Raw genomic sequence first — 18,269 nt, forward strand, 5'->3', positions numbered from 1 at the left:
CATTTTTAAAACTGAGGTCTGTGTTCTTGCAAATTAACTACTGAAATATTTGTTATATAAATTACGCATCAGTTATAATTTTTTTCTTTATTTATCCCCAAAACAAAAAATGTCCCAACCACAAGTGGGGGGATTTACATGAAGAACATTTGTGTCAAGGCACAATTTTATCCCTGAACTGTGAGATTTTTGGGTAAAGTCTAGAAACTCCATCTTTTCATTGCATAATGCCTTAATTAGGTTAATCTCCCACATGTATCAGATAAAAATAATCAAAACTGTAAGTGTAAATGATGACAATAATACTTTATTGTCACTGTTACAGATACATATAAAAATACATTTGTAAACATCAGGAAGAGCTTTGGTACAAGAGCGTGTTTTACAGTGATTGTGCATGATTTAGAAAGGACTAAAACAAGCAAATGACTCAAGTGAATTCAAATGGAAGCATATGTACACATAAGGCGAAACAAGTGAACAAGAGCCTTTCATGTTGGTGAATAACATTAGCTGCGAGATAAAATCCACAGTTGTACTCAGTTTAAACAAAGGCATAAGGCAGTGACACGCTGTTCACCTGAGGCACCCACCATCACAAACGCAGGTGCTCATTCTTTAAAATAATCTTTTCTAGTTTCTTGGTAATGCATAAACTGTGTAGAAATCTATATGATTCTATATATTTCATAATAAAGTGCAAAAATGTATAAAGTCTATTCTACTTCAGAGTTATTCAACATCAATGAGCAAAAGAACATTTTATTCGATAGAAATAGCTTTAAAATAGACTGGATGACTGACTAAAAGCTAAAGCTAAGTTTCAGTTCATGTATCAGTGCATGTGCAGTCAATTTGTTACATTATAAAACACTGCATACAAATAGTTGTAATACAAATGCTACATCTCCAATGGTCCTTTTAAAGGTCCTATATTACACAAAATTGACACACAAAGCTCTCAAGAGCTTTAAGCCATGTTATAATGTTGTTACCTCATCAGAAACATACCTGCCGTGGTGTTTTGTTTGATTCACACATTTTTTTAGTAAGAGAGAAGATGATCTCAGCCTAAATATGCAGGGTCTGTGTGTTAAACATGTGTAAATGTAACAAACACAACTCCGGGTATGTTTTTGATGAGGAAACAATATTATAACACAGATCAGAAATTTGTGTAATACAATTCCTTTAATACAAAAACGTGATTTATGCTGCTTTTAATAGGTATGATTAAAAAGACATATTATACTTTTTGGGGTATTTAGTACATAGGTAGATCATGATTTAGCATGATGTTAATTGTTAATCGCAATACTGATCTGCAGAACTGAGAGATGCTGCTTCAAAATGCAACTTTGGAACATGTCCCCTTTAAATGTACCTAATAGGAAAAAAATTGTTTTTAATCTTCTTCAAAAGATATTGTACAGTTCCTAGAGAAGTACCACATGTAATTTTCATAGTAAAAGTAAAAAACAAACAAACACACAAACAAACAAACCAAAAAACAGAGCGTCCATGAGTGCCTACTGGAAATACAATGATTGATTTCTCAGCTGCTACATTCTACTTTAGTCATGTTTCAAAGCATTGTTTTATTCACCTTATTCCGCCCCACCCACTTCTGTCTCTAAACACTCCTAAATCGTGCTTTCTTATGGTGGCACTTAAACGGGGGTTAAATGGGGACACATTCATTTCATTGAGAATTTGGGAAAAATTTTGCAGCAAAAATATGACATAAAGTAAGTTAATTTATGTAAAATGTTCAGTGTTCATGTGCACCAACAAGTCACACTGTACCCATTCACTTTAAAATGGCTTTATAGTCCATATTGAACTTATTTGCCGTTATGATCGACAGCCCCATACAAAATAATACAACCCGAATGATGACTGTGGCGCCCACAGCAACTTCCGGAATAAGGTGAATACGATTTTTGAAAAGGCTCAATTTGGATGGTTGTCCCACACAGGGAGGCTAGAGGAAGCTGTCTTCTATCTCTGGCGTCTCGGGTCGGCCCAGTAAGGCGTCGCGCTCACTACTGCCCTCTAGCCTGTCCTCTTCGGGGAGTGTATCCGCAGTGTCCATCGAGTCAGTCTCTACCTCCTCCAGAGCCATGGAGCTATGAGCAGGAAAAACAAAAGACAGTTTTAAAACTCCGTCTGATATGAGTCACTCTGAAAACAGAACAAATTTATAAATGTCCCAGACTACAAGAGCCAACCCGTCAACTTCCCCTTTTTAACAAAATCCCCCTCATAACCCACATCTACACATTTACATTTGATTAATACACAACTGATGAGGACCAAAGCAGATTTCATTCTTGGTTTTCAGATGAAACCAATTATTTTAATATAAATCACAAGCACTTCCTGCTTTTATGATCATTAGGGAGGAATAAATCTGTCACATCTGTCATTTTAAGGCCCAGTCTCAAATGTTTAATATAAAAACAAAAAGACTTCAAAAGCATAAAATAATCACAAGACACAATCATCTGGTGCTTTTGTATGAGTCCAACAGCTGCACGAATGAGTGTGTGGTCATTAGGGAAGATACTGTGTGTTTTTTTTTTTTTTTCTAGTATCTAGAATGAAATTATAACACACGCAGGTTATCATTTGTACATTGTTAACTGAAAAATTACTCTTAAACAGCTTAATATTAGAAATAGATTCATTGATACTGATACTGTATAGTACTGCATTTCAGTGCGGAAGCAGCTGATTTGTATTTATTTTTATTGATGAAAAATGGCTATGAGACATTTTTTAACCCTACATGTATGACCTGGAATTTAAATGTTCTGAATAATCGCAAGTAACTACAAGATAGGGATAGTTGGTAGGTGATAACAGAAAATTTTTGAGCCCTCAACCCCCAAATGGAGGACGATATCACATAACTCAAACATACATAAATTAATTATAATACATACAACTTTGAGTAGGATAATGATGGTACACCATGTTTGTTTGAAAGCTTATAAAAGTAAATTTTCCAAAATGTATGTCCCCTTTAACAAAACAAGCCATTATCTCTTTTACAAGAGCAGCATTTGGCTTTGTTTTGGTTCTGTCTGGTTTTAGGAGACTGCATACCTTCCAGGGCTTTCTGACTGGACATCTGTGAAGACTTCATCTGGTTTGGGGTCCGGGATGGGGATGATGTAATCGTTGTAGGAGGGCAGGGGGTCCTCTGTGTCCGGCTGCTGGTGCCTGTAGGTTCTGGGAAGCTGGCTGTGTTGGTGCTGGTGGTTGTGACCCAAAGGAGAGGAGCGGTCCCGAGGAGATGGAACACCAAATGCAGGGCTGGAGGTGAGGAATGGGGAGGACAGTCTGGGTTTGGCCCGGATCACAGCAGGGTGCTCACTCTTCATGAAGTTATCATTCACCTGGCTGTATTTCTGTTCACAGAAAAGCAGGTTCATTTGTCAGAGATAATAAACAAGCCTATGGAACTAACTAATTATATAATGTGTCCATAAAAGTTTAAAGTCCTATTAAAAAGATAGGTTTTCATTATGTGAAAATAGACATTAAGCACTAAGCAATTATGTGATCTTAAACTTTAATTCAACTGCTTTTATATAGTGCCTTTAAAACCCTACAACCCTATTTAAAAGACAGCTGTTTTTTATGTAAAAAAAAAATACTAACTTTTTCCCCATGGTTAAATGGCCCATATGACACTCTTTTCTGATATAAGTTGTTATAACATTGTTTACACTTCAAAAACATGCCTGGATTTGTTTCGTTTCATTCATGTTTAACACACAAACCCTGCATATTTAGGCTGAGTTCTTCTCTAAAACAGAAACACTCTTTTCCATCTTGTGACGTCATGTGGTAATAGAGCTCTGATGTGTTTTTAAACTCCATACACCTTCAGTATAATCATTTGGATGATGTGAGCCCTGGAATGGCCCATCTCTACTGAACTAAAGGTGAATGGCAGCTGTCAACTTGAAAACGTTACATGAGATATAGACAGAATAATAATAAAGTGTTACTCCAACATGTGTAAATGAAACAAAACTAAACAAAATAAAGTTATATAATGTAGTTTCATTATTAGAATTTAAACATAGATTGGGTTTACATTCTGGTATCTGATACTCACCTTTGATATAAAAATTAGTCCAATGGCAATGAACCATGTTTAACTTTATTATTGTTTGTGCTGCCTTAAAACCTGTCAGCTGACCACTACTAAACTTACCACACGCAATAGTGGATTTATAATTTCAGCTTTGAACTTTGTGACAGTTTGTTTCATGTGGTTGGGCCCAGTGATCAATGATAACCAAAAATCACACTGCTACTGTGAATTTACGGTTAAACTGTTAACCGTAAATCCACCGTAGAATTGCGGTGTGGTGAGCCTAACTATAGGCTTCTTAGAATCACACGAACACAAATTATTATTCACAAAATCTTCACCGGCCATTTTAAATATGACTTTTTTTCATAGGTGCTGTGTCAACCAAAAGTCATGTGACCCTTTTCTTCTCCAGGAACTCTGTCTCTAATTTGACCAGTTAGTGACACCATCTTGTTTGTGGTTGACATCTCTGTGTGTTCAAGTTACTGCTGTTGTTGCTGTTTTGTTTTGTTTTTTTCTTTGGTAACTGAACTCAAAATTTAAAGGGTGAATATTTTGCTACTTTCTAATCTAAGTTATGATGTTGTTTCTTCATCAAAAACATACCTCGAGTGGTGTTTTGTTTCATTCACACACAGTATCGCCACATATTTAGCCTGAGTTCTTCTATCAAACAGAAAACTGTTTTGTTCAACTTTGTGATGTCATGTGGTAATACAGGAAGTGCTCCACTGTGTTTTTAAACTCAATATGCCTTCACTAGAATCATTTGAATCATTTCAGTCCTGGAACTGCCCATCTTTGCTGAACTAAAGGTAAAAAGTCACTTTTAACTTGAAAACCACCACTTCATGGCATCGCAAGGTGACAGAGTATACTAGCAACTTGCTTTGATAATATGGTACCATAATACATAGTGAATAATAGTAAATATAAGCTATGATCAAATTAAAATAGGGACAGGCATTAAAAATAAGGTAAACAAAAATCAAAAATAGACTTTGACTGAATATATACAAATTATACAGTATGGGCAAAACAGTGCACAACCTTCACTGAGTCCCATTTTGGTACAGTAACTATATATTGCAAATATCCTGGTCACCACTAGAGGGCAGAGAGGCAGGCTTTTGTATGGAAGCATGTGAATGTCTGTAAAAGTGGTAATGAGTGAAATAAAATTACTGAAGAACAAAGTAAGATTTGAAAGTTTGTAATCTGTGGCATTTTGTAGCAGATTAAGTAAAATAAATGTGTATGGCTGCTGCTGTTTAGAACTCTACCTTTTTGTAGCTGTCACTGAGCATGTTTCCAACACTGTGGACCAGACTGGAGAACTCCGGTCTCTTCTCGTACTTCTCATCCCAGCACTTCTTCATTATCTCATATCTACCACACAACAATATCCGATTAATTAAAGGGGAAATATTATACACTTTATTATATTTCAGCATACACAATTTAGGCATTATAAACATTTAGCTTTTAATATTTGTGGTTGAAATGTTTTGTATAACCAGATGCCTAATATGTAGCATTTACAAGATAAGCATTAACCTAACCAGCCTGTAACTGGTAATCCCTAATGAGGTTTTTTGTTGTTTTTTGTTCTCCATGGAGATTATTTTTGGCTGGAAATGATACAGTGTGGCATTAAACGTATCAATTTTACATTTATTCAATGGCAGAAAATGCAAAAGAACCTTGAAAAGTTTAATGCCTTACTATGGAACATTCTAGGCAAAGTAACATTTCCATGGAGCCAAGCAAGTGTCTCTCCACTGATAAAGTGCAACTTTAATCTATGTATATGAACAGCACTTACACTTCATCTGATGCATGGGCTGGTTTGTTCATCCTATAGCCTCTCTTCAGGGCATTGTAGAACAGTTCATTCATGGGTAAGTCAGGGTATGGTGTTCCTCCTGTAATAAAATTCACATATTTATTAGCATCAGAAAGCAGACTTTATTTGTCCTGGGCCCTGCTGTAAAACTGTTTGTTCCCAAATAGAGGACAGAAATGATATAAAAGTCTGTGATCTGAGATCCAGACCGAGCTGCACAGAGGAGCTTTGGTAGTGTGCACAGAGGGAGGATTGTGAGTTTGTTTTTGGTTGTTCAGGGGATACTGCAAATGCACTAAACTGTCATCCTTGTTTTTATGGTTTGACAAAATCGTGGGAAGAGAGTAAAAAAAAAACAAAGAGAGGGCTCACAATACCGTCAGCACGGAAATGCTGATTTCAAAGCTTGACTGTGCCTAACGAGATTGAGTCCTCATGAGTCTTCAAAAGTCTAGGCTCTTGTTATTGTCCAAACTTAAATATTTAGAGATTTTTGTATTGTTCAACACACCTGGAAACAAGACAGTTTTCTAGTAGAAGGTTATGATTTATTGTAGCCTATAGAAATGACAGTAACCTTAAGTGGTTGCTGACATTCAGTAGTTTTTTAAATTGTTTGTGATAGTTAAAGCCTCACTGTGTAACATTTTAGTCAAAACATCAGCTAAAATTAACATATAGTAGAAAATGGTAAATGGTCACATTTTTATATAGCATGTTTCCACCTTCAAGGCACTCAAAGTACTTTACAACAAGGAACCTCTCACCCATTCACACACACCTCCATAGACCAGTGTCCTTACTCTAAGTGGGCTTGCATCACAAATCTGACTATTTGGCCTGAAGGGGGCTTCCTCCTGCCAGTTTTTGGTTTTGGATTTTTATTTTTATTTTCATTCATACAGGTGACGTTGCCAAGATTTTACATAGTTTCCCAGTTTTCCAGTTTAATGTATATGGTACTGTATATGGTAAATAGTTTGAGCCTAATCAGTCCAAAGTTAAATAGCCAGTCAAAACCACCTTGTCATACTTAATTAAGCCCCAAACAATAGTAGAAAATCATCCCATATATTAAGGTTGTCATGAAGTTCTATATATCAGACCAATAGGTTTGAGGGCATGACACTTACAAGTATTTTAAAGGATATGTGATGAGAGTATGACTAACCCAGGGTGAAAATCTCCCATAGAAGGATGCCATATGACCACACATCGCTTAAGGTGGTGTACAAATTATGGAAAATGCTCTCTGGTGCCATCCATTTCAGGGGCAGGAAGGTCTAAACAGAAACAGGACACAAGTTCAGTTCACTGTATGTGGTAAGATGACCTATTTACATGGGCTTACTTTAAGGTGAGACAATGCATGTGTATAGAAAACATCTTACATTTAAATATATTCATTTGAAATTTCTAAATAAATAAAATAAACACAGTTTATGTGAGAAACATGGATAACCATGGATTACAAGTATATACAAACAGTAAATATTATATTTAGCATTTGCAGTTCGATCTTGAGTAGATCGAACTGCAAATGGGGATTTTTGGAGTTCTGAACTTAAATGTTCAGAATTACATATAAAAAATCCTTTTGTGCAATCCATCAAAATCTTGGGCAGTACTTCTAGTACAGTTTAATTTTGAAGTTATGGATTAAAGTTTATTCTATGAAACAATAAATCATCTTTAGGTGCAGCTTGACAATGTCAAGCCTGTGCCTGTGGCGTTAAACAAAACATTTATTGAGAATTACAACAGCAGTAAACAGCCCTACTTACACTGCCTTTGGAAATGTAGTTCGAGTCATGCATAATGTCCCTGGCAAGACCAAAGTCACAAATCTTCACCAGTTTGCCTTCGCAGATTAATACGTTTCTAGCAGCAAGATCACGATGGACACACTGCAGTAGCATAAACAGAAAATCATAACATCCAATAAATACACTCTATTCATTGAAACCAACTGATTATGACAGGAAACTGTGCAAGTGTGGTTTAAAGGTATTTGTACATTTTTAGATGCAAGGAACTCCATGCCCTTCGCCACTTGGAAGCTAAAGCCTAGTAGGTCATTATAGGTGAGAGCAGGAGAGTCACTGATCACCAAGTCCAATCGGCCGCCACCTAAAAACAATCACAAGACAGGAGAAGGTCAGTATTTTAAAGGTGCATTGTGTAACTTTTCTGATGGAGGGTAGACCACATTTTTTTCTTTTGCCTGGTATGTTCCACAGTATGTCATTAAAAGTCTATTCAGCCTCTGTTTCACTAGAGGTGATTTTATTGTTTACATATATCTTTAAGAACATGCACAAGAACATTTGTTTCCACTGAACTGATTTATACCTTGTTAAGTACATCTACATGGACAGTAGCATGTGATGTACACTTCCCAAGAAAAGTTACGAAGTGCACCTTTAAAGTGTGAATTAATCATTGGGTGTTACTGGAAAAACTGAACTGCCTGTGTCCAGTAGAAGGAGTTCTTTACCATGTGTCAGTTTCATGTACTATTTCCGTATGGGCCAAGAAAAAAAGATTAATTTTGATTTTCATTGCAACTGTGTTTAAAATAAGAGTGATGTACAGAACTCAGTACCATTTTCTTTGATACTTTAACATATAGTGAAATTTAGGGCTAGTGTGGCACAAATAAATAGCTGAACTAGACGACCAACCTATAACATATATTTTTAATGGTGATTTTTAATGATCCATCATTAAAATGATTCATGATCCATTTAAATTAATGAACATTTTGTAACTTTGTTTTGTCTCATATTTTCTAGCTTTTTTTTTTCTATATTGCATAAAAATTATTCTTATGAGCTTTAAGCCATGTTATAATGTTGTTTGAGTTGTGCTTTGTTTCATTCACACATGTTCAAGTAAACCTTTACCATCAGTCTATCTTCACTTGTTCCACCTTGTGATGTCATGAAGTAGTAATTTTCAGCTACCTTTACCTTTTGTTTAGTAGATATTATCCAAATTATTCTACTGAAAAAATGTGTAGTTTTAAAAACACAGTGGAGCACTTCCTGTAACAATGTTCTTGTTTTTTTGTTTTTGTTTCTGTTTTGCTTGACACAAAAACACAGCCTAAATATGCAGGGTTTGTGTGTTAAACATGTGTGAATGAAACAAAACACAACTCCAGGGATGTTTTTGATGAGGAAACAACGTTATAATACAGATCAGAAAATAGTGTAATATGGGCCCTTTAAAAAGACATATATTTCCACATTATGCTGTGTCCCACCTTGTTCTTGGTAGATGTCCTGCTGATATGTGGCCTCGTATGGAGAAGGCTGGATGTCTGCATATTTAATAGTGTCACTCTGCTCATGCATTGGGACATACACGGACAGCTCGTCTTTGGTCATGTCCATATAGCCTCCATCACTCTCACTTCCGAAGGACACATAGCTGAGGGAAATACATAAAGTGTGAAATGCAATGGCCCAAATGAAGATTTCTCACACATACATACACATTATGAAGAGGAAACACATTCAAGGCTGTTGAAAATGACAAAACCCCCCTTAGCATACAGAATTATTAAGTGGCACATACCCTTTACGCTGGCTAAGTGGGGTGCTTCCTCTGGAGATGAATGAGTCATTGTCCTGGTTTTTCTCAGCGTAGTATTGGAGGAAGGTGTGTTTGTTCCTGTGCAGGTAGTCTACCAGGTCTCCATAGCGACAGTATTCGGTTACCAAATACAGAGGGCCTGAAATGTTAAAAAAACACCATTTACAAAAGTTAAGCAGGATAGTATTTTAGAAAACTGCATTAGCAGCTAGACACTGGCCATTACTATGGAACACTAACTTGCAATTGCAGCTATTTTGGCCTGGGCGATATGACAAAATTTACAATGCTACTTTTTTCCTCATATTATAATATTTTTTTTGTCTTGATAAAAACAGGGCTTTCAAGTATTAATTTGAAAACAATGGAGACTTTTTTCATTGCCATTTAACACAAAAAATAACAAATCTCTTCCTCTAAAATCTGAACTCAGCTCCAACCCACATGCTTTTACTGACAGAGAATTGGCTGCAGCCCTCTCAGCTGAAAAGATCCAAGCACATCATTGATGATTAGAAATGACTGAATTGCAATTCCAATTTAATTAATTGCTCTAACCGTCAGCCAGGGAGTAAAATGATTAAAATTGCAATACACTTTGAAAGCTTGCAGGACATCAAGGAACGATTAAAAAGTACTTCTTGTGATTGTGAATGCATTTGGCTTTTATTGCAGTTGTTGCCAGATTGTACTACAGCTGTGGCAAATATGATGACCTTAAATACATTTTAAGTTGCTCTGTACCAAATCTGATAAAATGGTTGTTTGTATGTATTTCCTTATATAGAAAATCATGGGGATTAATTTGTTAGGAAATAAAATGATCTATATCACAGACTGTTCAGTGTGACTAATGACATTTTCTGCATTTTTAGACAGAATGGTCTTTGAACAATTACATGCCCAGTTTGCCCATATGACATTTTTGCAAAACTAAACTTAAATGTCTCTGCTGAAACATTGTTTGTACAACACAAAATTAATGTTCAACTTAATAAAAAGCAGTTTAAAAAGTGACGTGACCTTCTGAATATATATCTTTATAAGAAAATAAATGGTACTATTAAGATCATGGGCATTCAGCATGGGCATTTTATTTTATTTTTTTCCATTATGCTAAAGGCTCTAATGTCTACAATTTTAACCAAATAGGTGAGGCTAAAATATACTGCCTGTGCATTCTTAGTTAGAGAATTATTATTTAAAGTATTATTTTTTTGACATTTTGATTTCATAATGCCCCTTTGTCTTACACAAGCATCTTTTGGCATATGTTTCAGAGTCTTATAGTCTAGATAACGATAAAATAAAAAACGATCAATTGTGGCAGCCCTATTTAAAACAACCTTATGTTAAAGTTGGGAAATTATTTATTTGAGGGAGAGGCTGACCGTGCTTTGTGCAGGCTCCGAGCAGGTTCACGATGTTGAGGTGTGGTCCCAGATGGCTCATGATCTTCAGTTCAGACATGAGCGCCTGTGTTTCAGACCTCCGCGCTGTAGCTGCACAAACAAAGAGCCGTGAGACCAATTCAGATCCAGGACAGGACTCGTAGAGTGCCCATGCCAAATGGCTCAAAGCCCCCCTGGCGCAAAGCTAAACGCAGTCTGGCAGAAAAACTAAAACTCAGCTTGATTAGGCTTTTACAGTGATGCTAGTGAAATATTCATGTCCACACCGGAATATAGTGAAGGTGTCAAACTAATCTAAAGGGTTTTCAAAGGGCTACTCAAGTCAATACAATATGAACAATTAACACTTTAAATCGTTTGTTTTGTCTTACATTTCAGCATTTTGACTGCCACTTTTGTGCTGGACTGGGAATGAGTGAGACCGTACGCAGTTGCCTCGACGACCCTGCCAAAGGCTCCAGACCCAAGTGTACGACCTGTGAAAACCAAACAGAGATCATTGTGTAAAGATATGAATGAACCACACACACTGAAGTACTGATTTAAAATGTTATATGGAATCAAATACAGGCCACACACATTATAATCATAATAAATGCATAATACCTAATAAAATAGTTAGAGACACAACCTGTTATTAAGTCCAATGTTATACAATATTTGTGCATATGGTGCAATAAAAAAAGAAAAATATATATTTAGTTTTTCCTGTTTTTCATCATTTAAACCGGCACTCAAACTTTTGGCTGTTTTTTTTTTTTTTTTTTTCTTCAGGCCAGTTAAGAGTCATGTTTTTCCTTATATTTACACAAATTTTAAATAAATGTTCATTATTGGAGTAAGGGCTCACCCAGAACCAGGTGATCGCGGGGCATTTCCCAAATCAGGTCATAGGGCAAATGAATGGGGTCCACATAAATGTACTCATGACCGTCCTGACTTACAGACTCTATCACCTTCCATCGGATCTCATAGCGCGGTTTCTAGAGACAAAAAAAACAATTTTATATTATGCAAAAATGCAACAATGCAAGGTGCGCTGCGTAACATTTCTAGTGGAGGGAATGTCTTTATGGAAATGTTACTGCTTTGTCTAGAATGTTTCACAAGATAGATTAAACCTAACCTATATATCACAAGGTAGACAAGCAGGTTAGAGCTACATTACAGTTCAGATCTGTGGAAAGCCGCCCGTATTCACAGAAGAAATTATAGTATTTTTGAGTAATAGAAACACCCGTAATGAATAAATGCTAAATAGATATGTTTAATGTCATACAATGGGCAAAGCAATAAAAATCTCCATGGATACAAGTAGGCAGCGGACCCACCACCAGAAAAGCTGCACAATGCAACTTTAAATAATAAAAAATGTTTGTTAGTCTTACCTTCCTCCACACAGCAATAAGAATGATGAAGGACATGATAATGATGACCACTAGGGCTAAAACTGCAGCCAACACTGCCACCTGGGAGAACAATGCTGCAATACAACCAGAAACAAACAGCTGTGTATAAGTTTAGCATACTATGAAAATGTGAGCTATGTTGTAATACTGAGTGAAAAATACAGAACTGAATACTGAACTGTGTCCGCAAGTGGGGATAAAAATAGAAAATTATGTTGATCTTATAAATTGTTCAGGGCTTCCTACTAAAACTAACCACATGCACCAGACTTAAATTTCCTTTAAAAGAATCAAATGAATTAAATGGTAGCAACTGAAAGCATTATTTTTTATATAATATGAGGGACAACATAACTAAAAGCAACATTTGGTAATATATAATAATTTAGCAGTTAGTATTATTTTCAGCAGTATTATTTTCTATATGGTTTACTAGTCAGTTAAGATAAATCACTCACTGCTGGACACTAGTTTGACATCTCTCTTATCGGCATGTCCCGCTCTGTTGTTGGTTGCACAGCGCACCGTCACGTGCTGCGGTTTGTGGAAGGTCACCTGACTCCACACCTGGTTGACTTTTCGGGCCTCGCTGTAGCTCACGTTGGTTTGGACGCTCAGGACCTCCGGCTCTGGGACCAGTGGGCGCCAAACAGCTGTCTGATTACTACACCTGTAATACCATCAGTGATCAGTGTGATACTTACCAAGGGAATCATTACAATATACTTCTATGCATTTGTCACTACAAAATAACTGTAGAGATCAATAAATGCGTTCAGGGCGCCCCCTAGTGTACATACAGTGAATATAAGTATTACTAACTTGAGCATACTGTCACAGCTGTACCACTGAATGGATGGAGTTGGGACACCCTCAGCCAAACAAGTCACCATGTGCCTTTTCCCAGGGAGTGGGTGATCACTGAGGTCTTTAATCTGAGCTGGAACTGCACAAAAAACAGTAAAAAAAAGCAATCAAAACATACAGTGAATAAAAGGTAAAAATAAGAACAAATTGTGGGATTTTTTTAAGCCCACCTTGCACCTCCAAGTCAAAAGTTATTTCCTTAGTGTCATCTCCATTAGTAACACGAGCAGTGTAGAGACCTTTCTGCTCCGTCCGCACTCTGACCAGGGTGAGAATGCTGACATATCTAAGAAAAAATATATAAAAACATTACATTGGTAGTTCAGGTGTTTGGAATATTTGGAGTATTCATATTTGTGTAATGAAACCAATACAATGAGCTTTAGAAATTAAAGCTAAAACAAGTATTTTCTTTGTCTTCATAAACACTTTGACATTGCTCTGGCTTTGAAAAGCTGAAAGAGTGCTGATCTCTGGAGAGGATAGTGTTTCTGCTTGAACAGGCATTTTCTGGTGATGACTGACAAACTGTGACACCTCCGGGGCTATCACTTTAACAGAGTTTTTCTTAAATGTAATATGTTGTGATGTGTAGATTTTATCAGTCTGTTTGAAATCCCCACCTGATCTCCTGCTCTTGTCGGGTGATGATGGTTTTGTCTCCTCTTATCACAGAGCCGCCTTTCCTCCAGTAAACCTGAGGAGGAGGATAGGCCTCGATCTCCACTCGGAGCTCCACGTTTTCTTGTAACTTTGCAGAAATGTTTAGCTTTTGAGCAGGTCTCACATTCACAAAGCCATGATCTGAGGAAGGAGTTTCATTATGTGGTTAAATGAAATTAGAAAAGTTTCATAATGTGCCTTTAACTATTTTTCATTTGGTGCTATAACATAAATACTATTGTGTTACTTTCCTTAAAAATGACTTTTGACATGAAATGGCAATGTGGAATCTCAATTAAAACTCGTATTTGTATTATATTATATTGTGAATGGGTTTGAAGTTTTATACCAAACAACACACTCATTTACACTCACACACCACCTACTACTTCCCCAGTTCAACATCTGGGCACAGACATTATCTACATTTTCCACTAAGCTCCAGTAAAGCTCCCTAAACCGTCCTTTAGTGTCTGCGCAGGGCATGAGAGCAGAGATATTTAAGGCTTTTGTAAACATAACACAGCTCAGTGCAGATAGAGTAACCAGTAGCTCCTAAATACAGACAGGCACAGAGCATAGACTGTAAAAGACCTTCTCTACAGAGGTACCTGACTGCTGTATTCAGTGGTCAAAGTCATACCATTGCATGTGTGTTTTCGTTGAGGGCCTATATAATAAACCAAAATAAATCTCTGCATTGTACTGTAATATTAAGGATCAATGTTGTGTCAAAAGTTTACGCCATGCTTTGAACAGAAATAAACAACTGTAAATTTCATTTCCTTTCAAATATCACCTCTTGCACATCGGTTTGTGTAATGTAGAGCCTTTCTCTGCCCCAGTAACAAAATAATAATCTTTCTGGATGTGATTGTTATGATTGGCTTGCGTCTAACCCAGGACGGTGATGTTGATGGTGGCGGAGGCGGTTTGGTCCTGGACCCCTTCGTGGACGTGACAGTGGTAGTTTCCGCTCTGGGCGACAGACGCTTGGGGGAAGATGAGGCAGGAGCGCATGTGCATAGAGGACAGCACATCGGTCAGGGGCTCCACTTCAGTCAGCTGGAAAACACACAAACATTTCACACAATTATACACAAAGTTGAAAAAGACTGAGGCACACAAAAAGTACAAAATAATTTAAAGCCTGTATTACTATATGGCAGATAAGTTAAAATCACATTTCTCTCCTTCAACCTTTATCTGGGTAAACCTCTAAAATGCTCTTTTAGAGGCAAAATGGCTATGTTTCCTTAATATTTAGTAATATATGTGTATTTATTACAATTATATTACAGTGCATCACCTGACTTTATAAAGGGCTATGGTAATAGAAATTGAAGTCATTGTATTCTGGAATATTTAGTTTTTTTCTACACTATTGTAAGTTATAGTATGTGTTTTAGATTGGTACAGATTTACATACCCATTCTTCAATCAAAATCGATTATGATGACAGTGTGAGATGATTGGTATTTTTGCTTATTCCCTAAGTTAATACCTTAAGCTATTTAAGCTATTAGAAATGCTACTTAAGGCTACTTGAAAATAATTATTTTGGGGTGCAACATATTGGGGTGATGAGGTCACATACACTGATAAAAATGCTGAAAAACAGCTGGTCCTCTCTTGATGATTCTTCTTATACACCCACAACCCCTTAATTTCATGTAGCACTTCACAACTAACACCAAAATGAGTTACAATGGTGCCTCAGTGCATTGCCATGTTTTAATGCATACAGTTCCACACAACAGTTTAATTACACTGATCAAAGGCATTGTAAATGTGAAGTTTAGTTTCATTACAGCCCACACTACACATTGCACAGAGCAGATTCAAATTTAAGGTGTGTCTCTACATCTTGATGTGATTTGGGTTGGTCCGTGAAGCCCTAGAGTGATCCTGAAGGGAAAGCGTAACAAAAGCTCTTGTTCTATGCTCCCACTCACTTCTCTGTTGGGAATATCCCAGGAAAAGTACACTAGCTCCACACCATGCACCGTGCAGTTCACTGTCAGTGGCTCGCCCGACTTCAGCACCGTTTTGGACGCGTTGATGTAGGCATCTATGGTCTCTGGGACTGCGAGGAGGAGAGTAAAGAAGTAGTTGAATCGCAATAGGCTGCACATTGTCATAACAAATACAAACTGAACTGACACAATTCATATACAAACTTACATTACCTTGTGACTTCATGATTAAACAATTAAAAGTAAAAGAGTGAATTTGTCTAGGGTCAATATGAGATATCCATATTCATTAAACTGCATAAACAAGGAGTCAGTACACTATTCTAATCATTATAACCCTCAATTTTACTCTTAAAGCTATAATATTTAGAGTGAAATATCTTTGACTGTTAGCTTCATGACATATTTCTAAACATTCAGGAGCAGGAGCACTTGTTTATTTCATTTCCTTGACCCCACCACTCACCCACTATACTGAAGACATAGAAGGCCTGGGACTCCTTCACCTCTCCGTTCAGCTCTCCCTGGCACATGTATGTTCGGTCCTCTAGCAGCCCCCTGAATCCCTCGCTCGGATCATACACCCCCCTCACAGGAACATCTGTGTCTTTCTCAACCAAGGATACACTGATGTTTGGGTTAGTCACCAGGCAGGGGATAGTGGTCTCCTCACTGGTCTTAGTCACCATACCATGGGAGCTCTCAATGAACCACACGTCTGGGTCTATGAAAAAATGTAAATAACAACACTATTATGTTAGAATACATTATAATACTTAAGTACACTTAATAAAACACTGCATTATTCACCATTCTGTTAATGGCAATACTTGTCTCTAACTGACAGCTATTACCTGATTTAGGTCTCTACTCACTTTGAACCTTTCATTGAAGTCTCTTTGAACATTTGTGAATATGTGCTTTGTCTGCTGTAATGTAATTATGTCAAGATAAGAATTTTTCCACAAAGTTTTGCTATTTCCTGTGGCCCTTCCCTTCCTTGATAATGCTACTGAAGAAGGCTACAGTGAAACTGAAATATCTAAAGCAGGTAAACAAACTCTGTCTGACAAAAAGAATAGCTAATTCTAAGATTAATCATTGTTTTTTCTGTGATGATCAAAGTAAGACAAACATGATCTGACATGTTTTTTCAGAGACTATTTAACAATAAATATGTATTGTCTAATTGTATATGAAATCAAACAAATCTTAAACCCTGCCTTTATTCAAGTAGTGTTTTTATAGTAACTTCAGCACCTGCAATAAACTATCTGGGCATGCATTTTATAAAATAAGTCAAATTTTGGATTTGGCATTGACCCTCACATGGATGCACTCAGCTTTTCTAACCATCACCAATCACACAATCAATCACATAAACAAGCAGATGAAGTGTCTTGTCTGAAGACACAGACTGTCCAGGACAGAGCAGTCATTTTTAACCCATTTAACCCTGTTAGTGTCCTTGGCTACTGTTACATAAAAGTATAGCTATTTTCAGTTTACTGTACCTGGGACAAAAACAACAACTTCTTTGCTTTTTCCCGTCTTTCGATCCATGCAAAGGTAAACCCCACTGTGCTTCCAGCTCACATCGAACAGGGTCATCACACTGGTCATGTCGGTATTTTGGACAATCTGGAAGCTCCTTTTGCCATGTTGCACTTGATCCACTTGAAAATAAGGAATGTCATCTCTCTTAAACTCCCAGGCTGTCTCCTCTGATCCAGAACAAGTCAGGGTGAGAGAGGAACCAGGGTCCAGGATGAACTCGCTGCCCGCTGGGGTGATCTCCAGGCAGGGCAGCCCGGGACAGAGATACAGAAAAGCTGTGGTTTACAAAACAAAAAAAGGGGGTCACATTTAAGGCCACAGAGGCACCAGGGAGGGTCAAAGGTTAAGTCAACAAGACAGACCAAATTCAGTGGAGGTTCAAACGGTGAAGGATATGAGCTGTTTGGAGCAGTAATGATGTGGTGGCAGTGACAGATGTATTAGAAATGACACAAAGGGTAGATAGACTCCTACTGCCTCACACTTCAAAGTACTGGCTATCTCAAAAGATAACTAGCTCACTGTGCTGGTAACACCATATAATTAGCAACATGCATGAAGCATTATATGAGTGATGGGTAAAAACTAGTAGCCATTTGTAGTTTACTTAGGATGATAATATTAATTGCCACACTGGAGTTTAAAACAGAACTCAGAGGGCCTCTTTTACAGTATTTCATTTATGTTAATAGTGTTTTTCCTCATCGAACCATACCTGGAGTTGTGCTTTGTTTCATTCAAACAAACAGAAAACACTCTGTTCCATATTGTGATGTCATGTTGTAATACAGGAAGGGACTGTGTTTTTAAACATCCATACATCTT

General features: G+C 37.1%; 1 protein-coding gene across 2 annotated transcripts in view; it reads right to left on the minus strand.

Annotated features, from left to right (window-relative positions):
- Window positions 1-287: 287 nt before the first annotated feature.
- The window catches only part of pdgfrb (platelet-derived growth factor receptor, beta polypeptide), a 30,842-nt gene continuing 12,860 nt past the window's right edge, over window positions 288-18,269 (minus strand). For both annotated transcript variants that reach the window (XM_020921968.2, XM_055158879.1), the window contains exons 3-23: window positions 17,402-17,719; window positions 16,354-16,611; window positions 15,867-15,997; window positions 14,811-14,976; window positions 13,872-14,052; window positions 13,419-13,534; window positions 13,204-13,327; window positions 12,840-13,051; window positions 12,361-12,455; window positions 11,823-11,955; window positions 11,344-11,448; window positions 10,952-11,062; window positions 9,543-9,699; window positions 9,229-9,395; window positions 7,978-8,090; window positions 7,745-7,867; window positions 7,132-7,243; window positions 5,940-6,039; window positions 5,398-5,503; window positions 3,112-3,416; window positions 288-2,129 (exon numbers count right to left, since the gene is read on the minus strand). In XM_020921968.2, the coding sequence (XP_020777627.1) occupies window positions 1,985-2,129; window positions 3,112-3,416; window positions 5,398-5,503; window positions 5,940-6,039; window positions 7,132-7,243; window positions 7,745-7,867; window positions 7,978-8,090; window positions 9,229-9,395; window positions 9,543-9,699; window positions 10,952-11,062; window positions 11,344-11,448; window positions 11,823-11,955; window positions 12,361-12,455; window positions 12,840-13,051; window positions 13,204-13,327; window positions 13,419-13,534; window positions 13,872-14,052; window positions 14,811-14,976; window positions 15,867-15,997; window positions 16,354-16,611; window positions 17,402-17,719 (3,278 nt within the window). In that variant the 3' untranslated portion in view covers window positions 288-1,984. The remainder of the gene's footprint in view (window positions 2,130-3,111; window positions 3,417-5,397; window positions 5,504-5,939; window positions 6,040-7,131; window positions 7,244-7,744; window positions 7,868-7,977; window positions 8,091-9,228; window positions 9,396-9,542; window positions 9,700-10,951; window positions 11,063-11,343; window positions 11,449-11,822; window positions 11,956-12,360; window positions 12,456-12,839; window positions 13,052-13,203; window positions 13,328-13,418; window positions 13,535-13,871; window positions 14,053-14,810; window positions 14,977-15,866; window positions 15,998-16,353; window positions 16,612-17,401; window positions 17,720-18,269) is intronic.

The sequence above is a fragment of the Boleophthalmus pectinirostris genome, unplaced genomic scaffold, assembly GCF_026225935.1.
Source record: "Boleophthalmus pectinirostris isolate CB_2022bp ecotype Guang Dong unplaced genomic scaffold, ASM2622593v1 HiC_scaffold_23, whole genome shotgun sequence".
Taxonomy (NCBI): domain Eukaryota; kingdom Metazoa; phylum Chordata; class Actinopteri; order Gobiiformes; family Gobiidae; genus Boleophthalmus; species Boleophthalmus pectinirostris.